The sequence below is a fragment of the Scyliorhinus torazame genome, chromosome 17 (genome assembly GCF_047496885.1).
Source record: "Scyliorhinus torazame isolate Kashiwa2021f chromosome 17, sScyTor2.1, whole genome shotgun sequence".
Taxonomy (NCBI): domain Eukaryota; kingdom Metazoa; phylum Chordata; class Chondrichthyes; order Carcharhiniformes; family Scyliorhinidae; genus Scyliorhinus; species Scyliorhinus torazame.
In genome coordinates, this window is record NC_092723.1 from 127748429 (window position 1) to 127772069 (window position 23641).

The window sequence follows — 23641 nt, forward strand, 5'->3', positions numbered from 1 at the left end:
TGCTGCAGGAGACTCACTGGAGGATGAAGGACCAGGTGAGGCTCAGGAAGGGCTGGGTCAGCCAGGTGTTTCATTCGGGATTTGATAGTAGGGCTTGAGGGGGTAGTGAGCCGCAATTGAACCCACGCTGCTGGCATTGTTCTGCATTACAAGCCAGCTGTTCAGCCCACTATGCTAAACTAGCCCCTTGTGAAGGAAATGTGTGGAGCCATCCCCGACTTGGATTCATAGCACAGTTCTCATAGAATTTACAGAGCAGAAGGAGGCCATTCAGCCCATCGAGTCTGCACCGGCTCTTGGAAAGAGCATCCTACCCAAGGTCAACACCGCCACCCTATCCCCACAACCCAGTAACCCCACCCAACACTAAGGGCAATTTTGGACACTAAGGGCAATTTATCACGGCCAATCCACCTAACCCGCACATCTTTGGACTGTGGGAGGAAACCGGAGCACCCGGAGGAAACCCACGCACACACGGGGAGGATGTGCAGACTCCGCACAGACAGTGACCCAAGCCAGAATCGAACCTGGGACCCTGGAGCTGTGAAGCAATTCTGCTATCCACAAGGCTACCGTGCTGCCCCGTGATTCACACAAATTGATAGTGGGTGGGGACCAGAACCTAGTGCAGGAGCCGAGATTGGACAGGTCACGGCTCCGCTCACTTGTCCCGTCGGGGGGGGCGAAGGCGTTGGCTGGACTAATGGCAGAAATGGGAGGGGTGGACACTTGGGAGGTTTTTTCACCCAGGGGAATGGGAGTACTCTTTTTCTCCGCGGTCCACAAACTTTTATTTGTGGTAGGGAAGGCGCTGTTGGCTGGGGTTAAGGAGTTGGAATACTCGGCAATTGTGATATCGGATCATGCGCCGCATTGAGTGGATATGGTGTTGGCACAGGGGGGGGAATGCAGGGGCCGGGTTGGAGATTAGATATGGGGCTGTTGGGGAACCGAGGGTTCTGTGACAAGATTGGGAAAGTAATCGAGAAATATGTGGGGTTCAATTGCATGGGGAAGGTTTTACAGGCAATGGTTTGGGAAGCTCTAAAGGCAGTGGTGAGGGGGGAGGTGATCTCGTTTAAGGCAAAGGTGGATAAGGATGAGAGGGTGGGGCGCCAAAGGGTAATAGATGAGATGCTGGAGGTAGACAGGAAGTATGCAGAAGATGGGGATCCAGCGAAATTGGAAAAGAGGAAGGAGCTACAGGCGAGGTTTGACCGGCTGTCCACAAGGAAGGTCTACAAATATAGAGAGAAGGCGCATGTTGGCAGGCCAGCTTTGGAAGGTGGCAGCGGCGAGGGAAATTGTTCAAGTGCGGGATAGGGCAGGGAAGTTGGTGGTGGCTCCCGATCAGAATAGGGCGAGGAGTTTTACGAGATTGTATAAGATCAAACGGGGTTTGTGAAGGGGAGGCAGCTCTTTTCGAACATCAGGAGGGTATTGAATGTGGTTATGGCACCAGCGGAGGGGAGGAAGACAGTGGTTGTGGCATTGGATGCCGAGAAAGCATTTGACAGAGTAGAGTGGGAGTATTTGACGGCAGTTCTGGAGAGGTTTCGGATTGGGCTACAATTTGGAGATTGGGCACGGCTGCTGTACAGGGAGCCATGGGCATGTGTCCGCATGAATAACATGAATTCAGGATATTTTGCTCTGCACGTGGGACCATGCAGGAATGTCCTATGTCCCCCCCCCCCCCCCCCCCCCCGTCGTTCACGCTTGCGATTGCGCCATTGGCCATCGTGTTGAGGAGTTCGGAGGTGTGGAAAGGCATCGTTTTGGGGGGGGGGGGGGGGGAGCCACAGGGTATCTTTGTATGCAGACGAATTGCTGTTTTATGTAACGGAACTGAGGTCAATGGGGGGACATATTGGAGTTGCTTCGAGTATTCGGGTCTTTTTCGGGATATAAACTGAATTTAGAGAAAAGTGAATATTTTGTGGTGTCTCGGCCAGGGGTACGGGGGCTACCATTCCGTAGGGCAGGACTGTGTATGTTGTTGATGACGATGTATGGGTGGATGGTGGATTCCTGATTCCTTTTCTTTGATGTTTGTCTTTAAAATGTTGGGGGCTGTTTGGGGGTTGGTGGGAGGTGGGCATTGTTGACCAGGGGTTCGACATTGTATTTGTTATTGGTGATGGGTTTAAATTTGGATGAAAATGTGAAAAAGGAAAATAAAAAGCTTCTTTTTTTTTTTTAATTGAAGCCTCGCAGCAAACTGAAAGTACCAAGCAGGCCATTCACAGACCTTTGAGAAATTGCAGGTGTGCGACAGTGCAAGAATTATAGTATCATGCACTGAAATACACAGGTCATATCCAACAAGAAAAGTTAGAAGGATCTCTGCCCCTGATATGGTGCTCCAGTTCCTCATTGCTTATAATTCCAGTCTCCTGCCAGCTGCTACATTGCAATGCAGACGTGGAAAGAAGGTTCCAGATGTTAAGTGATCACCTACCTTTACAATGGTCAGGTCAGGCCAGGCACAATGGGTGTTTTGGAATATTTCACTTTCAGGCCTTCAAAAGCAAAGAATTCCTGTCGCAATCTCTCCAAGCAGCTTGGAAGAATTATCCAGCTTGTGGCTGGCTATACAGACCTGGAAAGCCCTGGGTTGAATTCCCAGTCGGTGTTGAGTTACCTGGTCTGAGTAGCTACTGTAGAATTAGGGTCAACAATTGGTTTTAGTCATGCTTGCATTCTTGATTGTTACATGTGCAGACAATGTACCAGGCCTGGAGCTAGATTAAATTATGATATTCTGACAGTCAAACAAATAGTCACCGTCATTAATTATACATATGTCACACATTAATAACAGTCACTTGGGAAAGGTACTGAAGCACACAAGTATCACTGAATCTAAATCAGTAGCCCTTATGGAGAAGGGAAGACGACAAAAATGTCCAATAAAGACTTCCTATTGTCAACATACTATTTAAATAGGTTGAATATATTTGTTTAAACAAAATTATACACAAGTTGAGAAAGGGACCAAAGATTAACAAGGAAATAACTTCAACATTTTTCTCTCCACTGGGTTTCAATTGATCCACATTCCCCTCATTTTGAAAAACAAACACCTGGCAACACACGTTGCATTACCTCAACATCATATTGTATGCCTCTTTTATTTTAAAACACATACTAAATGAGAATTGTACAACACAGGACTAGCTTGCAATAAAATAATCCCTCATTGTAAAGTACGAGAAACAGTTTAAGAAATATCTATGGTCCAGTATGTAAATTTGGTCAAACGTTCCACCAGCAGTTATCTGATGCAAAGCTACATGGCAAAATTCAGTGGCCACATTGAAAATGAGAATCGCTTATTGTCACAAGTAGGCTTCAAATGAAGTTACTGTGAAAAGCCCCTAGTCGCCACATTCCTGCGCCTGTTCAGGGAGGCTGGTACGAGAATTGAACCGTGCTGCTGGCCTGCTTTCAAAGCCAGCGATTTAGCCCTGTGCTAAACCAGCACCAGGTGACAACCTCCATAGACCATATGTACTTGAAGAGTTCTCGGATTCCCAGTCTACAGATTTAATTGGAGCCACGGTAAGGGAATTAAAGTTAGCCTGTTGTCACTGGACCCGGGGGGAGAAACCAAAGAGGCTTGCAATACTTGAGTGCTATCCAATTGCTCTTGCAAAGTGCATGTGTGTTAATGTCAAGGCTAGGAGAGTACAGGGTCACACTCGGGTCCACTAGGACAAGGAGTGCTGGAGATCAGTTGATATCAGTGGAGCTGTACCCAAACCTGAATCTTTAGAAGGGAGAAAACTCAGATGACAAGTACAAAAATTCTCATGCATATAGTTAGATCAATAGTAAAACATATTCACGTATCCATTCTAGCTAAACTTTCTAATCTGGCTGTGCAAGTGTTCCAATGGACAATAGACTCCCAAGATTTGCTTGACTTTATAAACCACTGTCTCGTGGTTTAAAACACATAAAAGTTTTTGCAGCTTTCAAAATAATTTCAACCACAGCAAAAAGGAATTTTCACTCAATTTCTGATGCAGAGTACAAAATAATATTAAATAAGCTGTCAAACTAGCACAACTTTATTGACAATATTCTTAGAATAAACAGACTAATCAGATTCCTCATTTTCAAAATTTAGTTGGCTTTCACTTCTGGTCTAGTCTTTCTTCCCTCCTCCCACATTTGCAATTAGTGTTTGCACTAGTACTTTGCCTAATGGCCATTATTCCTGGACATTGAATGCCAGCAAATATCACATTAAACCTCTTCTTGTGACATCCACATAGACTCTTTTAAGCAATGCTCACTGGATGGCAATTAGAAACAGGAACACTGTCCAATCTTTTTTTTCTCCAATCACTGCCCCAAGAGCACTCTGTTTTTCTCACTCCCATTTGTCAACACCAACCGAACCTGCAACTTCTGATCTATATGGTCTATTGCTATGCTGGGCAGTGTCTTTTGCTATAAAGCCATTGGAGGAACCTTCACTACTTCCTTTAAATGCACACGCACACAGAGGTGCAAAAATGCAACTCCAGTTTAGTAAGGGTTTTCTTACGTCGGGCTCGTAACTGGCTGTTTGAAGACATCATCAGAGATTTTTAAATTAGGTTTTTTCTTCACTTTTGCTGTAAAACAAACAAAAACAAAAATCAAATGATTACTGGTTTTCACATTAATTTCATAGCAAAGGGTTTGATATTGGACATTTACCCTTTGCACTTATGCAAATTACTTTATTTACTTATCACCAATACACTAACAATTTTGACGTGATAGAACATAAGAACATAAGAACTAGGAGCAGGAGTAGGCCATCTGGCCCCTCGAGCCTGCTCCGCCATTCAATGAGATCATGGCTGATCTTTTGTGGACTCAGCTCCACTTTCCGGCCGGAACACAATAACCCTTCATCCCTTTATTCTTCAAAAAACAATCTTTATCTTAAAAACATTTAATGAAGGAGCCTCAACTGCTTCACTGGGAAAGGAATTCCATAGATTTGACGAATGTGATATAAAATAGTTACTTTAGAGATATTAGTTAATGTAATGTAGAAATAAGCCACTTTGATTCTGGCAAGTAGAGACAAAGGATTTTAGACCGCATGGGAAAAAGCAGGAAGAGGTGTGTCTATGAGAGTGATGCTGAATTGATAGGGGCCGGAGAAAGGGATTGGAAGTGAGCCAATCAGAATAGATCAAACAAGTCAGGAGGGACATAGGATGACCTATGGGTGTCGAGTATGTGAAACTTGATGCCATTTGAATGTATCAGTACTGATCTCTTTGTCTGGGACATTCACTTAGTTCCCGGGGCTGCAGAAAGCAACATGTTATCTGTATCACTGTGGACTAGGTAGCTTGCAAGCTGAATAAAATAACTTTTGTTATACTTGCAAATCCCTCTCGACTTTTATTGAGGCCAGACTGACGGATAAAGAAATTTGGGAATCAACAGATTCACAACCCTTTGGGTGAAGAAGTTCCTCCTAACACAGTCCTAAATCTACTTCCCCTTATTTTGAGGCTATGCCCCCTAGTTCTGCTTTCACCCGCCAGTGGAAACAACCTGCCCGCATCTATCCTATCTATTCCCTTCATAATTTTATAGGTTTCTATAAGATCCCCCGTCATCCTTCTAAATTCCAACGAGTACAGTCCCAGTCTACTCAACCTCTCCTCGTAATCCAACCCTTTCAGCTCTGGCATTAACCTCGTGAATCTCCTCTGCACACCCTCCAGTGCCAGTACGTCCTTTCTCAAGTAAGGAGACCAAAACTGAACACAATACTCCAGGTGTGCCCTCACTGACACCTTATACAATTGAAGCATAACCTCCCTAGTCTTAAACTCCATCCCTCTAGCAATGAAGGACAAAATTCCATTCGCCTTCTTAATCACCTGTTACACCTGTAAACCAACTTTTTGCGACTCATGCACTAGCACACCCACATCTCTCTGCACAGCAGCATATTTTAATATTTTATCATTTAAATAATAATCCCTTTTGCTGTTATTCCTACCAAAATGGATAACCTCACATTTGTCAACATTGTATTCCATCTGCCAGACCCTAGCCCATTCATTTAACCTATCCAAATCCCTCTGCAGACTTCCGGTATCCTCTGCACTTTTTGCTTTACCACTCATCTTAGTGTCGTCTGCAAACTTGGACACATTGCACTTGGTCCCCAACTCCAAATCATCTATGTAAATTGTGAACAGTTGTGGGCCCAACACAGATCCCTGAGGGACACCACTAGTTACTGATTGCCAACCAGAGAAACACTCATCAATCCCCACTCTTTGCTTTCTATTAATTAACCAATCCTCTATACATGCTACTACTTTCCCCTTAATGCCATGCATCTTTATCTTATGCAGCAACCTTTTGTGTGGCACCTGGTCAAAAGCTTTCTGGAAATCCAGATATACCATATCCATTGGCTCCCCGTTATCTAGCGCACTGGTAATGTCCTCAAAAAATTCAACTAAATTAGTTAGGCACGACCTGCCTTTTAGGAACCCATGCTGCGTCTGCCCAATGGGACAATTTCCATCCAGATGCCACGCTATTTCTTCATTGCCGATAGATTCCAGAATCTGCCTTACTACCGAAGTTAAGCTCACTGGCCTATAATTACCCGCTTTCTGCCTACCTCCTTTTTTAAACAGTGATGTCACGTTTGCTAATTTCTAATCCGCCGGGACCACCCCAGAGTCTAGTGAATTTTGGTAAATTAGCACTAGTGCATTTGCAATTTCCCTAGCCATCTCTTTTAGCACTCTGGGATGCATTCCATCAGGGCCAGGAGACTTGTCTACCTTTAGCCCCATTAGCTTGCCCATCACTACCTCCTTAGTGATAACAATCCTCTCAAGGTCCTCACCTGTCATAGCCTCATTTCCATCAGTCACTGGCATGTTATTTGTGTCTTCCATTGTGAAGACCGACCCAAAAAACCTGTTCAGTTCCTCAGCCATTTCCTCATCTCCCATTATTAAATCTCCCTTCTCATCCTCTAAAGGACCAATATTTACCTTTTTTTGTTATATATATTTGTAGAAACTTTTACTATCTGTTTTTATATTCTGAGCAAGTTTACTCTCATAATCTATCTTACTCTTCTTTATAGCCTTTTTAGTAGCTTTCTGTTGCCCCCTAAAGATTTCCCAGTCCTCTAGTCTCCCACTAATCTTTGCCATTTTGTATGCTTTTTCCTTCAATTTAATACTCTCCCGTATTTCCTTAGATATCCACGGTCCATTTTTCCTCTTTCTACCGTCCTTCCTTTTTGTTGGTATAAACCTTTGCCGAGCACGGTGAAAAATCGCTTGGAAGGTTCTCCACTGTTCCTCAACTGTTTCACCATAAAGTCTTTGCTCCCAGTCTACCTTAAGCTAGCTCTTCTCTCATCCCATTGTAATCACCTTTGTTTAAGCACAAAACACTAGTGTTTGATTTTACCTTCTCACCCTCCATCTGTAATTTAAATTCCACCATATGGTGATCGTTCCTTCCGAGAGGATCCCTAACTATGAGATCATTAACCAATCCTGTCTCATTACACAGGACCTGATCTAGGGCCGCTTGTTCCCTCGTAGGTTCCATTACATACTGTTCTAGGAAACTATCGTGGATACAATCTCTCAACTCCTCCTCAAGGCTGCCTTGACTGACCTGGTTAAACCAATCGACATGTAGATTAAAATCCCCCATGATAACTGCTGTACCATTTCTACATGCATCAGTTATTTCTCTGTTTATTGCCTGCCCCACCATAATGTTACCATTTGGTGGCCTATAGACTACTCCTATCAGTGACTTTTTCACCTTACTATTCCGGATTTCCACCCAAATGGATTCAACCTTATCCTCCATAGCACCGATGTCATCCCTTACTATTGCCTGGATGTCATCCTTACATAACAGAGCTACACCACCTCCCTTACCATCCACTCTATCCTTCCGAATAGTTTGATAGGTTATCCTTCCTTGTACCCCCAGCTTCCTTGCAGCCTTTGACATCCTTCCTGCATTGCCCAATGACATAAGCCTTCCCTTCAATGTTTTCATCCTAAACTATTTGGAACACACCCAGTATATCACCAGCAACAGTTTCTGTTGCTTCCTGGTTTTCCCTTTCCTTATCTACACAAGATCAGTTTCTACACAAAAACGAATTACAAGCAGGTCTACCTCGACAGCACTTACTTTGCCCTCATAGAATCCCTGCAGTGCAGGAGGCCACTTGGCTCATCAAGTCTGTACTAACCCTCTGAAAGAGCACTCTCCCTTGGCCCACTCCCCCACCCTATCGCCGAGATCCTGTGCATTGATCATGGCCAATCCACCGAACCTGCACATCTTTGGACTGTGGGAGGAAACAAGAGCACCCAGAGGAAACCCACGGACACGGGGAAAATGTGCAAACTCCACACAGTTACCCAAGGTGGGAATCAAACCTGGCGGTGTGAGCAGCAGTGCTAACCATGGCCACCTTTTGTCTGATATCACAACTTCCTCCAGCTTAACGCTGAATATGAAGGAATATAAACTGAAGGTGTAAGCAGAAGTGGATGCGCCCAAAAGACAATATCTGTCAACTCCCCTTTATTCAAAGTCGCTTCAACGAAATTATCTAATTATTGTTTTTAAGCACTAAATTCTTACTTTCCTGTGATACTGGTGTTGCTTAATTCAAATTACTGGATAATACAACTTCCTTACACAATAACAAACACTTTGAACAATAAGGAAAACTTGCAGGCACCAATAGAGCCTCAAACGTCACAGCACTAAAATAATTTGGCATGATACTAATCAGAATCCACGTGCTAACCAATCAGTGCTCTCTTCTCATACAAATATAAGTTGCTTCCTATGGATTTGTATTCCCGCGATAGTCCTGATAAGTGTAAGACGAAAAGCTTCAACTAAATTTCTTTCTTCAGCAATGCTAAACAATAGCAAAATCTTTGGTTAGAAATCCTGCTTAGTTGTGAACAACACTAATACAGTTAAATGTACTTTGTTCAGGCTAATTAACCACCTTCACTTTAGCTTCATCTGTCTCAACTTCCAGAGAGGTGACAACATTTGTGGGAATTTTTCCTGCTCTGCCACTTCCTACTAGAAAGCAGAAGACTTGAATTTATACAGTCCAAGGTGTCAGACAATGAAATATGTTTGAAGTTGTAATGTAGGAAATGCAGCAGCCAATCTAAACATGACAAACTCCCACAAATCAAAGTGATAATGACCAGGGGAGGGATTCACCCCAAACAATTACTACGTGTATTATGGTCGGGTTTCACAAAGTGATTCCCACCGGTATTTGGGTGCGATCCAGATCGTTATTCACCCACAGTCATTTTTTTGGAGCTTGGGAAGATTCTCACTGAATCCTCACATGGAGGTTTTTCTGCAGTGGGGAACTAACGACGCCTCAGAGAAAATGGTTATCCAGATCTAAAAGTTAGGCCGAGAGTTCCCCACACCCCTGGACATCACAACACCCCACCCATGGGCAAGACTTCCATCCCTCGACCCTGAGGGCCATGTCCCCGCCATCACTAAGAGTACACTTGACTCATTGGCATCGGGGCATTGCACCCCTTCCTCCAACCAAGTGAGCATACTCAGCTATGGGGCACTTAGGGCCCCTCCCACCTTTTAAGGCCATCCCATTTCAGGCCAACCCCCATACACCTGCTTCAGGCACCCAATCTTCACTTGCTCCACCCTTAATAGCCCCCCTTCACCCCACTTTTCAGTCCCGTTCCCCTCCTTTCAGGCCCTTCCACCATGCACCTGCTTCAGGTCCCCCATCCACCCCCACCAACCCCCCCAGTCTTCAAACCCACCCTTCATACATACCTTCATGCCTTGCCCATAGGAGGCCCCCCTTCATTGTGTATGGCTCCGCTACTCGAGGACATTGTACACCCTGGCACTGCCCCTGGGCACCCCTGCAGGACTGCACATATTTAAATGAATTTAATGACTCATTTAAATATGCTGATCTGGATCATGCCCAGCAAGGGCATGCTCTAGATAGTGTCGGGCACAGAGTCAGATGCATCGCACTCTGCTTGACGCAAAACCCATTTTTGGCCTCTCCTCCTATTCACTGGGAATATCAGCACCTGGCCCAATGCAGTGGGAAAACTGTGCCCCAGATTTTCTTTTGTCCAGTTGTTGGCGTCCTTCCACCAAGGAAATTGTCCTTCCACCAAGGAAATTGCCCTCATCGGGACAAAAATAAATTATAAATGAATATTCAATTAAAAACAGATGTAAATAAACATGTTAAGATTAATGATAAGAAATAAATTAAGGTCAGAAATGTCTCATTTGTTGCTCTCTTTCCAACTCTGATCTACTTGCTGTGCATTTGTGTCATTTTCTGCTTTTATTAAGATTTGAATTTGTCAGTAACATCCCTTTACTCGCTCAAGTTAAATCTCCCAAAATTTGGGCCAGGGAAAATATAGCTAGAGAGGTTGCAGAGAGGTGACGAGATAAAAAGACAATAGTGTTGAACTGCACACCAGTGCATCGTTTGGAAACTCCATAATTCAACCATCCTTATACAATTACATGTGCAAATCCTACAAATGGTTGAGGTACCTCATCGACGTCCACATTTAATTTGGTATTTGCCAGATACTTGATACGGTCTAGTCCAAATGCCAAAAATCACATGATTTGCTGCAGCCATCTTATAGGCTTGTTTTATTCCTCTTAAGTATTGACTGAAAGTTCATAATATGGCATGCATGTACTGGGCATGACACTTTATATAAAGGAAAAGACTTTTAGAAAGCTCTAGTTTAGATGTTCATAAATCTCAGTCCAAGACTATTTTACTATTATAGAAAACTATAAGCATCTGCAAAATGAAAGCAGCAGACACATCAGCATCTGAAAAGAAACCAACTACCAACCCACCCCCTCTGTTGACATTTGCTAGAATGATACTGGAGCTAAAAGGATTAACTTTGAAAGATTGGTCACGAACGTAGGAGCAGGAGCTCAAGTCTGCTCCAAACTATTTAACCTGATCATGGCTGATCTTCTCCCTCAATGCCATCTTGAAATGAAATGAAATGAAAATCGCTTGTCACAAGTAGGCTTCAAATGAAGTTACTGTGAAAAGCCCCTAGTCACCACATTATCCCCGTGTCCCTGGAGGTCACTGGCATCTAGAAATCTTTCAACCTCTGTTTTGAACATATCCAATGACTGAGCCCCCACAGTCCTTTGGATAGACTTGTATTCCCTTGAATACAAGATTATTAAGGGGTGATCCTTTGGTCAGATACTCCCTCAGTGCAGTTGGGCAAGAAGTTCCAGGATTTTGACACAGTGAAGATGATGGAACGGTAACATATATCCAAGTCGTGATTGGAGGGGAACTTCCAGCTGCTGGTGCTTCCATGAGTCCCAAGTTCCTCTTGCCGATAGAAGTTACAAGTTTCTGGTGATTTTGAAGAGAGGTCTTGGCAAGTTTCTGCAATACAACTTGCAGATGGAAACATTCTACTGCTGGCCTAGTAGTAACGTCACCAGACTAGCAGTCAGGAGTCTCTCGGCAGGCAGAGATATTCCTACTCCTGACATAACAATTCCTGACTTGTGTCATTTTGGTGAAAAGGCTTTGGAGCAGGGGTCAAAATAATCTAATCTGAGGGTTCTTCTGAGGTTTTCTCCAGGGCTACTTTTCGATTCTCACTGTCCCCTTATTTATTTTTAATAAATATTTTATTAAAGCTTTTCCAATGAGCGTTTTTACATAATAAAAATAGAAATACAGATAGTAATAAAAAATAACAATAAACATATCCCAAAAGCTTACAATGAAACTACTTACACAACAGAATTTTTTTTTTTATAAACAGTACAAGGTGGGTTTTGTCTCCATGCCCAACTCACATTATATCAACAGTACCCCCACCTGAAACCCCCCCCTCTCCCCCAGGATGCTGCTGCTGCTGACACTTACTGCTCCCCTAGAAAGTCAAGGAAAGGTTGCCACCGCCGGGAGAACCCCATCAAGGACCCTCTCAAGGCGAACTTTATTCGCTCCAGGCTGAGGAACCCCGCCATATCGCTAACCCAGGTCTCCACACCCGGGGGTTTTGAGTCCCTCCACATTATCAAGATCCGTCTCCGGGCTACCAGGGAGGCAAAGGCCAGTACCTCGGCCTCTTTCGCTTCCTGTACTCCCGGATCCTCCGACACCCCAAATATCACTACTGTTGGACTCGCCTTCACCCGAGTCTCCAAAATCCTAGACATCACCCTCGCAAACCCCTGCCAGAATTCTTTAAGCGCCGGGCATGCCCAAAACATATGGGCATGGTTCGCCGGACTCCCTGCACATCTCGGGCACCTGTTCTTCACCCCATAAAACTTACTCATTCTTGCCGCCGTTATATGCGCCCGATGCACCACCTTAAACTGAATTAAACTGAGCCTGGCACCACTGCCCAGGGCGTCGGCCCACAGGCCCTCATCCAGCTCCTCCTCCCACTTGCCCTTCAATCCCTCCACTGAGGCGTCCTCCACCTCCTGATACATGTCCGACACCTTCCCCTCCCCTACCCAGATGCCAGACACCACACTGTCCTGGATCCTACGCGGGGGCAGCAGCGGAAATGTCCCCACCTGCTTTCTAAGAAAGTCCCGAATCTGGAGGTACCTGAACGCATTCCTTGGGGGTAGGCTGAACATCTCCTCCAGCGCCTGCATTCTAGGGAAAGTCCCGTCTATAAACAGGTCCCCCATCCTCCTAATACTTGCCCTATACCAGCCTTGGTATCCCCCATCCAACCTACCCGGAGCAAATCGGTGGTTATTCTACTGCCCCCAGATCCTCAGTGACGCCGTCACCACCGGACTAATGGTGTATCGCGCCGGCGAGAACGGCAGCTGAGCCATAACAAGTGCCCCTAGACTGGTGCCTCGACACTACGCCGCCTCCAACCACCCCCACGCCGCCCCCTCCTCCAACATCCATTTCCTGATCATGGCCACATTGGCCACCCAGTAATAACTGCAGAAGTTCGGCAGAGCCAGTCCCCCTCCCCCCCCAAACCTGTCTACGCTCCAAGAATAACCTTTTGACTCGCGGGGTTTTATTCACCCACACAAATCCCATCACAATCCTATTCACCCGCTTAAGAAAGGACGTGGGAATGAAAATGGGGAGGCACTGAAATACGAAGAGGAACCTGGGGAGAACCGTCATCTTCACAGCCTGCACCGGTCCCGCCAAGGAAAGCGGGAGCAATATCCCACCTTTTAAACTCTCCCTCCATCTGCTCCACTAGCCGGGTTAAGTTGAGCCTGTGCAGGGCATCCCAGTTCCTGGCCACTTGTATCCCCAAGTACCAAAAGGTCCTCTCCACTATCCTGAGCAGGAGCTCCCTCAGTCTCTCCTCCTGGCCCCTACCGTGGACAACGAACAGCTCACTCTTCCCCACGTTCAACTTATACCCCGAGAACCTCCCGAAGTCCCCCAGGATCTGCATGACCTGCCCCATCCCCTCTAACGGGTCAGAAATATACAACAGTAGGTCACCCGCGTAGAGGGAGACCCGGTGCTCCTCCCCTCCGCACACCAGTCCCCTCCAATCCTCCGAAGTCCTGAGCGCAATGGCCAACGGCTCAATTGCCAGGGCAAACAGCAACGGGGACAGGGGACACCCCTGTCTCGTCCCCCGATGCAGCCGTAAATATTCCGACCTTAGCCGGTTTGTGGACACACTCGCTACAGGGGCCTGATACAGCAACTTGACCCACCCTATAAATCCCTCCCCAAATCCAAACCTGCCTAGCGCCTCCCACAGATACTCCCACTCCACCCTGTCAAAGGTCTTCCCTGCGTCCATCACAGCCACCATATCTCCTCTCCTCTCCTCTCCTCCCCCCCAATCGGGGCCCCCAGTCCCTGCACCCGCTCCACTTCCACCCTTGGGAACCTCAACCGGTCCATGAACCGTCTCATCCCTTCCCCGGGGGGGTTCAGACTCGTATAACCTTCCGTAGAACTCCCTGAAGACTTTGTTGACCCTCTCTGGGCTCAGCAACATGTTGCCTTCCTTATCCCGCACTCCCCCAATCTCTCTGGCCGCCTCCCTCCTGCGCAGCTGGTGCGCCAGCATCCTACTCGCCTTCTCTTCATACTCAAACTGCCCCCTTCGCTTTCCTCCGCTGCGCCTCCGCCTTCCCAGTGGACAGCAGGTCAAACTCCGCCTGTAATTTCCGGCGCTCGTTCAACAGCCCCCCCCTCTGGGGCCTCCGCGTACCTCCTATCTACCCTGAGTATCTCTCCCATCAGTCTCTCCCTCTCCTTCTCTCTATGGGACCTAATGGAGATTAACTCTCCTCTAATGACCGCCTTCAGAGCCTCCCAAACCACTGCCACCGTCACTTCTCCTGTGTCATTCGCTCCCACATAATTCTCAATACTCCTCCTTATCCGTCCGCACACCTCTTTGTCCACCAGCAGCCCCACATCCAGTCGCCAGAGAGGGCGCTGACCCCGTTCCGCCCCCAGTCGCAGGTCCACCCAGTGCAGGGCATGGTCAGAGACCGCAATGGCAGAGTATTCTACCCCCTCCACCCTCGGGATTAACGTCCTACTCAACACAAAGAAGTCTATTTGCGAATAGACTTTATGGACATGGGAGAAAAAGGAAAACTCCCTCGTCCTTGGCCGCGTAAACCTCCAGGGGTCCACTCCCCCATCTGGCCCATAAACTCCCACAAGGCCCTGGCCGCCACCGGCCTCTTTCCCGTTCTGGATTTGGAACGATCCAAGCTCGGATCCAAGACCATATTAAAGTCCCCTCCCATAATCAGGTGACTTATCTCCAAGTCCGGGATCCTACCCAACACGCGCCTCAAAGTCCGCATCGTCCCAGTTCGGGGCATATACATTCACTAACACCACCCGGGCCCCCTGCAGCTTGCCACTCACCATTATATACCTGCCCCCCTTATCCGCCACGATGCTCCCCACCTCAAATGCCACTCGTTTACTGACCAAAGTAGCCACACCTCTGGTCTTTGAGTCTAACCCCGAGTGAAACACCTGTCCCAACCATCCTTTCCTTAGTCTCGTCTGGTCCGCGAGCTTTAAGTGCATCGCTTGCAACATGGCCACGTCCGCCTTCAACCCCTTTAAATGCGAAGACACGCGGGACCGCATGACCGGCCCATTCAGGCCCCTCACGTTCCACGTGATCAGCCTGGTCGGTGGGGTAACCACCCCCCATCCCGCCGACTAGCCATCTCCCTTTTTCGGCCAACCGCGTGCCCCCGCCTCCCTCCTTCAGATCTTTCCCCGGCGGCCCCCTCGCCCGACTCTCCCTCCTTTCGGCCGCCCTACCCCCCCTCCCCCGCAGGGTAGAGGGGCAAGCGCCATCTGGGTCCTCCCCATGCGCCGGACAGCCCGTCCCGTGCGTTTCCCACCCCCTAGCACCGAACACCTGGAAAACAAAACACCTGGAAAACAAGCAAAACAAACAACAAAACCCCCAACCAAACGAGGGCAGATATGCCCATAAACTTATGCTTTACCCGCCGTCCTCCCCTCGGTCCCCCCCCCCCCCCCCCCCCCCCACATTTCACCCCCCTACAACAGTCCCTTAGTTCAGGTCCAGCTTCTCCTGCCTGATGAACAACCACGCCTCGCCTGGAGTATCAAAATAGTGGTGCCTGTCCTGGTATGTTACCCACAGTCTCGCCGGGTGCAGGAGCCGAAACTTCACCCCTTTACCATGGAGGACCGCCTTCGCCCGGTTAAAACCTGCACGCCTCCTCGCCAGATCAGCTCCCAGGTTCTGGTAAATTCGGATCTCGCCATTCTCCCACTTACTGCTCCACTCTTTCTTCGCCCACCGCAGGACTCGCTCCCGGTCTGCCAAGCACTGAAACCGTATCACCATCGCCCTCGGTGGCTCGTTTACCCTCAGCTTTCTGCGAGCGAGAACCGTGTGCCCCATCCAGCTCGAAGGGCCGCGGGAAGGCCCCCGCGCCCATCAGTGTCCCCAACATTGTGGCCATGTACATGCTCGCGTCCACCCCCTCCACTCCTTCAGAAAGGCCCAGGATCCGCAGATTGTGGCTCCGAGATCTGCACTCAAGGTCATCCAGCCTCTCCTGCCATCTCTTATGGAGCGCCTCGTGCGCCTCCACTTTCACCGCCAGGCCCAGGATCTCGTCCTCGTTCTCCGCCACCTTCCACCTCACTGATCTCCTTCGCCTTCTGGGTCACCACAATTTTCTCCATGGAGGCCAGCATCTCAGTTTTCAGCTCCATGAAGCAGATTTTCAGGAGCTCCTGCTGTTCTTTGGCCCTCTCCGGCCGCCATTTTGTCCCCCCGGACCTTCTCTACCTTCTTCCCCGGGTTCGCGCATCTGCCGGCTCCGCTCCTGGTCCTCTCCATGCACCAGCTTGGGGGGGGGGGGGGGGGGGCTCTCCCACGTCTGTTCCCACGCCAGTCCCTGCTGTTAACTGCCGCCACCGCTCCTTTTAGCGGCCCGAAACACCGATCCCGGCGGGAGCTGCCGTTCGTGTGACCTAGCAGGTCATGGCCTCTAATGGAAGTCCACTGTCCCCTTTATTAGATGATGCAGCCAAATAGTAATTCGGTATATGTGTTGATTTTTTTTTTTTAGGGATTCCTTCTATAGATGGGTACGGTAGCACAAATAACAATGCACAATATATTATGAAATCCTTTATTCTTCATGCACTTGATAGCGGATTCAACAGAAACGTTCAAAAGGGTATGGGGTGATATTTGAAGGGGTAGAAGTTCTAAGGCTATGGAAAAGAGCAGGAACCAGAACTAAGTGGATAACCTCTGCAGAGGGTTGGCATAGATACGATGGGGAAATTAGCCTTGCTCCGAGCTGCAGAATTTTATTTATTATCTTCTGGAGATGTTTATGATTAAATGAGTTGACAGGCTAGGTAGAAACCATTTCCTATGGTCAAGGCACACAGAACGAGAGAACCTAACCTCAGAACTGTAGCTAGATCATTCAGGGTGATGTCAGGACAATTCTTCACAAAGGTTAGCAGAAATCTGGAAATCTACAGTCACCAAAAAAGCTACTGAGACTTGGAGCCAATTGAAAATTTCCAAACCAAGATTGATAGATGTTTGTTAGACAAGGGTATGAACCCCAGATATGGAGTTAAGATGCAGATTAGTTATGATTTAATTGAATGTTGGGAACAGACTCAAGTGGCTGAAGAGCTTATGCCCGTTTCTGTGTTCCTATAACTGCTGTTTTGCATTATGAGCATTTAAAGTGAATTAAATGAGCAGCATTTGAAGATTTGTTCCCCTTTTACTTGGTTATTCTCAAGTGATGATGCAATTACGATTACATAAAAGTAACACACTCCTCCCCCACTCTCTTTTACAGAGTACTGGATTACTCAATGTTCACTGTGTACCACTGCTATTGTTCCTTCACCCATCCCACTGAGTCATCTGCTTCTGTCATCGGCACCTGACAGGAAATTTGTGATTTTCTTCCAGATAAAATGATAGAAAACAAAAATGTTGGCACCTGCACAAACAGAATTACAATAATGACCGCCTGTTGTACTTGGCCATCAGATAGCTCTTTTGGAGCTGTTACAAGATTATAACAGAGAACCCAGGACACATGAAACTTTGAAAATAAAAATGCCAATCTCTGCTTTGTAAGTAACAATTGACTGAATCAATTCTACAGTCATCAGTTGAAGGGGACTGGAGCATTTTGCCAATTTTGTCATCCACATGGTGTCAGGATCAAGCACTTCCAGGTCCAATCAATGCCTCAAGGTGCCTCAATTAGGGGGGTGGTAGCATATGGGTACTGGACTAGCAACACAGAGGCCCAGATTAATGTTCCAGAGACTGAAGTTCACATCCCAACATGGCAGCTGGAGGAATACAAATTCATTTAACAAACCTGGAATAAAATCGTTAATAATGATCATTAAACTATTAAAATATCATAAAACCATTCTGGCTCACTAATATCCTTCAGAGAAAGAAATCTGCTGTTCTTACTCGGTCTAGACTAAATCTGACTCAGGAACCACAGCAATCTGCTCTCTGAAAAAGCCTCAAAAGCCCCTCAGTAAATGCCAATTTTACGGGAGGGTTACAAATAAACCAGGAGAGGCACAAGAGCCACTTATGGATTCAGGTTTCCTCAGAATTTCTCCAGTCAAAGTGAAATCCACTTAAACAGTACCCGGTAATTATTTTTCAGATGATACTGGACTGGAGAAGACCAAGGCAGTGGGATCAGTATTGGATCGTACTCACAAAGATTAGCACAAGACACAACAGGCCAAAAGGTCCTCCTCCTTTGCTGTAAACATCAAACATCAATGGCTTCACTTTGTTTTAGTCTTAGAATTTTACTTTTAACTTTGGGGAGTTTACTTTTATCTTATTTCCGGGCCAGAAGTTTCAGTTTCATTTCACTTACAATCTCAAATAAATTTTACTTGCAATCAGAGGTCTGGTTCGTTTGGTTCCTACATTTTAGTTACTTTTTAAGTCCTGTTTTTTGTCCAAAGCATTTTTTGTATGAACTTTTCAGAAATTTCTTTTGGAATGGACTGTTCAGAAATAATAAACTGGAGCTTGAATGACAGAAAAAAAACAAATCAACACCCTTACTTTCTATTTCTTTCCCCCCCTTCAGGGCTGAGAAACCCATTTTTGATCTTCCAGCATTCTCTGCTAGGAGTTCTTTCACCTCCAAATTCCCCCATTTTCTTACCAGTTATCTTCATCTTGGCCTTTCTCGCGTCTTTCAACTGTATTAGCCAGCTGCGCCAACCTTTTCTTCTTCTTATGCATTTTCATTATGATGGAGATATCTGTTATATCATCTAACTCTGCTCTTCTATTATGCAATTTTCAGGCCTTCAGCTCAGTTACTTCCTCTCTATGATTGAAGAGATTGAAATCTCTTTCCGCACCCACCCACTTCCCATTTCTCTTCTATGTGTCAGCTCACAAGAAGGCTTGCTTATATTTCAGTTTGGTGTCATGTGAGTGTATCTTTAAGAAATGGGTGCTTATAAATGGGTGTGTATATAAATATCTGTGTGAGAGTAGCTTTAAGAAATGGGTGCATTACTGCAGTGATGTCAGAGAGTGGGTGGAGCTGGGCTGTCTGGCAGCTTTTTACTTTCATTTTAGGCTGTTTGCTGCAGGGTGTTTTATAGTTTTGTTTCCAGAGCTGGATAGCTGCAGACACAGCCAGAAGGGGTATTAGTCTCTCTCCCTGTAATCTAAAGAATGTAAATCGATCCTTTGGTGATTTAAAACTAATAACTGCTCTCAGTAGTGACGTTAATCTGATGTGCTTCTGATAAAGGTTATGTTTTTAAGTCTTATGGATGTTAAAAGGAAAGCTTAAAGGATTACTTAGTGTTGTAGTCTTTGGGGGTTGTATTTGAATTAATGGTTGCTAAGATGTTCACGGTTTGTTTTAAAAAGGTTAACTAGAGTTCATAAATATTGTTTTGCTTTAAAGAATACTTTTCTATTTCTGCTGTACCACACCTGTAAGAGTGGGCCGTGTGCTCCCCATACCACAATCTATTAAAAGTTGTGGGTCAGGTGAACTCCATGATACGCTTTGGGGTTCCCTAAACCTTTTGTCCAATGTCCCATAACATTGGACAAAAGAGATTCTACACTTTTCCAACTGCCAACAGACCCATTATTGTGGTTAGCACTGTTGCTTCACAGCTCCAGGGTTTTCGGTTCGGTTCCCGGCTTGGGTCACTGTCTGTGTGGAGTCTGCACGTTCTCCCTGTACCTGCACGGGTTTCCTCCAGGTGCTCCAGTTTTCTTCCACAAGTCCCGAAAGATGTGCTGTTAGATAATTTGGACATTCAGAATTCTCCGTGTACCCGAACAGGCCCCAGAAAGTGGCAACTAGGGGCTTTTCACAGTAACTTTATTGCAGCGTTAATGTAAGCCTACTAGTGACAATAAAGATTATTATTTTCAATGTTGCCCCTCGCCTGAGGTATGGTGATCCTCAGGTTAAATCACCACCAGTCAGCTCTCCCCCTCAAAAGGGGAAAGCAGCCTATGGTCATCTGGGACTATGGAGACTTTACCTTTATGTACGCTAACATTTCCCAACTTTAACCAAGAAGGAAATATCTTGAACATACTGTATTTTTAAAATGGATAGTGATACAGAGATTCCTTTTTTTTTTATTAAACACACAGCATCAACCAGTTCCTAACTTTAATATAAGTATGGGTCTACCCAAATTACCCCCAACAGAGCCATAGATAGCTACTCCCATCAGGCTGCAGTTTAGATTTTTAGAGACAGCGAATCATCAGTGAACAATCAGCAAAAGTTCAGAGCTGTACGGATGGAGGAGAAATTGGCTGCCGACAGGTAGAAATCCACAGGGTTGACAGAGACAGACGGATTCAGACGGATTCACCAAGTGCAGTGAAGGAATTGGGACGGTTTCTATTTCTTAGAAATAACTTGAAGTCAAAAGCACAATAGCAAATTGGCTAGACTTACAGCCAAAACATTGAAATTAGAAAAAGCAGTTTAAAAATACGATATGATTTGGACAAAATCCATTTAGAAAGATGTGATTTAAAAAAAATTTTTTTAAGAGTATCCAATTCTTTTTTTTCTAATTAAGGGGCCATTTAGCTTGGCCAATCCACCTACCCTGCACATCTTTGGGTAAGGGGGATGAGACCCAAACAGACAAAGGAAGATAGTGCAAACTCCACACGGACAGTGACCCGGGGCCAGGATCGAACCCGGGTCCTCGGCGCGGTGAGGCAGCAGTGCTAACCACTGCGTCATCGTGTCATAGATACATAGAAGATAGGAGCAGGAGGAGTCCTTTTGGCCCTTCAAGCCTGCTCCGCCATTCATCACGATCATGGATCATCCAATTCAATAGTCTAATCCTGCCTTCTCCCCATAGCTTTGATCCCATTCTCCCCAAGTGCTATATCCAGTCGCCTCTTGATATTCAAAGTTTTAGCATCAACTACCCTGAAAGATGGGAAATATAATATAAGGTGAACAAAATGGGAGACGTGCATTCTCCATGTAAAGCATTGGATGAAGAAATAATAAAGCTGAAAATAAAAGTCTTGCTCAACATAATAGTCAACTTCTCTATCAAATCTAGCAAACCAACAACAAATTCAACAGAAAGATACATCTTGTAGCCAAAACAATAGAATAAAAGTTCGAGGAAGCAGTGATCCAACAAGTTTCTGTAACTCCTTGAGTAAGGCAGACATCAATCATTGAAAACAATGCAAAAAGGTGTCACACTGCTAATCCCTAATGTACACTCCCTCAATACTGCACTGAAGTATAATTTTTGTTCACAGGCTCAAGTATCTGGAGTAGGGGATTATCTACAACCATCCGACTCAGGGACAATCGTGCTTCCACTTAACCATGGCAACATAAATTGCATAATTAGGACAAGAGGACATGAGCTCAAATGAATATCAAACCAAATTTGAAGCGTATTGGAAGTGAAAATCGTGACTAATGTAGCAATTGGATGCAACAATGTAGATTTTGCAGAATTCCAAATGGATGATCAAGGATGGCTTCCTTCACTAATGTGAACATGTCCTCTGGCAATCCTGATTTGTTAACAAAAATGCTAAAAAGTGGTTGGCGCAGTGGTTAGCACTGCTGTCGCACGGCATCCAGAACCCGGATTCAATCCTGGTCCCAGGTTACTGTCCACGTGGAGTTTGTACATTCTCCTAATGTCCGCGTGGGTCTCACCCTGCGTGGACTGGCCACGCAAAATTTCCCTTCAATTGGGAAAAAAAAATTAAAAATTATTTTTTAAATGCTAAAAAGATTGGCAATCATGCATTTGATCCCAGGGTATTGAGAGAAAAGCAAGCACCATATGGCCAATAAATGGATCCCCTTCTCCAACCCCCCCCCCCCCCCCTCCCCTCCCCACAAACCTCACTGAAAATAAACTAGAAAAAATGTATGCCCCACACGAGCCAAAATTTTTAAAAAATTCTTAGGAAGCGAAAATAACATTAAAACAAGAGATTGGTGTGGAGGAAAGAACACAGGACAAGCAGAAATATTTTAAACGGTTATCTTTTAGTGTTTGTGTCAGTGTTACAACAATAAAGCTGATACTTTGTTTCACTGTTAGAGTGCACTTTCAAATGTGCAATGCATTATGTAAAGCACCAAGATATTTCAATAGCTCTATAAAATCAACCTTATGATGAATTGAAAACATTTTTTTTTTTTTTATAAAAAGGTGCTCGCCCCAAGTCTGGAATTTCTTAAGCAGTTTTAGGTTTATTACAGCACACATTACAGTTCTGGTGAAATGTACACACCGCATATGTGACAGATTAGATAAAGAGAACTGAAGTTTTCCACAGAGTCCAGATATACTATAAGTTTGAATAGGAATAAGAGTTTGGAACAGAACACCTTGAGGAAACCGTCCAAGAATGCTGCTCAGGAAAACGCCTTCTGTTCTACATTTTGCCCACGTTATAAGAGTTATATTGATGTTGGTGGTGTTACGGATCAGACACACACTAACACAACACACAGCAGTTACTATAATGATGAAATTGCAGAGTGCCACACTAAACGTACATGTTTGTTTGATCTACCTCTGTCTGCTGATCTAAAGGTAAGGTTGCCGATCTAAAGGTAAGGTTGATACCTTTTTAAAATAGCAGAACAATTTCATACAGAAAGATTAATATAATTTAATTAATGAAACTGAATTTCACTACAGCTATTGCATGACCTACTCAATTTCTCAACTGTATGTATTTTGGTTTTTTTATTAAATTACAATTTGATCTGTTACTTCAATGTTTGCCTTATGCAGAGTGTGTTGATGGCATGTTTATTTACAAAGAGTCTGAGGATACTGACCTAAAGATTTATGAGCATACAATATTTTTGGATTGAACCATCTTTTACAGTGGTTTGGGCAGCCTCTAACCTAGTCTAAAGCACCAGCACTCATTAAAATCAAGTGAGCCAGGCCAGTCTTCTGTAACTCCACCGCAGTTTGGTACGGTTTAGCATTTTGCAAAAATAGGCATTTACTGAAAGGGTCTGGGTGCTCTGTAAAAGAAAGTGGTATGTTCATCCCTAGCCTTTCATTTTCCTTTAAGATTCCACCTATGACTCGGTAACATACTCAATTTCATTCACTGATGTAGGTGGAATGAGGTTATTGACTGAACACACAACAGATTTCATACTTTGGTGGACGGCAAGTGTGAAATGGATTTTATTCCTCAACATTGTTCGCCAGGCGGAAGGAGCCACCGGGCCCCAATGATTAAAGGTTTTGTAGGAAGCAAGCAGCTTTCTTGTCAAAAGCACTGCATATGCATTTTCTCCACACGTGCTGGAAGGTTACCATGACACAGACCCAATTTCTGGTGGCACATAAACATACACGGTGTACCTTGAAAAGTATGCACTGTGCCAATTTTATTGTGGCTGGCGGAATAGCATGCATTGGGCTAATTTTATTGTGGCTGGCGGAATTAAAGAAATGTCCCTT

The 23641-nt window shown here is 45.4% G+C and overlaps 1 protein-coding gene across 2 annotated transcripts in view; it reads right to left on the bottom strand.

Annotated features, from left to right (window-relative positions):
* The window catches only part of LOC140394130 (dual specificity mitogen-activated protein kinase kinase 3-like), a 166828-nt gene that overhangs the window by 86209 nt on the left and 56978 nt on the right, over positions 1-23641 (bottom strand). For both annotated transcript variants that reach the window (XM_072481006.1, XM_072481008.1), the window contains exon 2: positions 4562-4631. In XM_072481006.1, coding sequence (XP_072337107.1) covers positions 4562-4631 — 70 coding nt within the window. The remainder of the gene's footprint in view (positions 1-4561; positions 4632-23641) is intronic.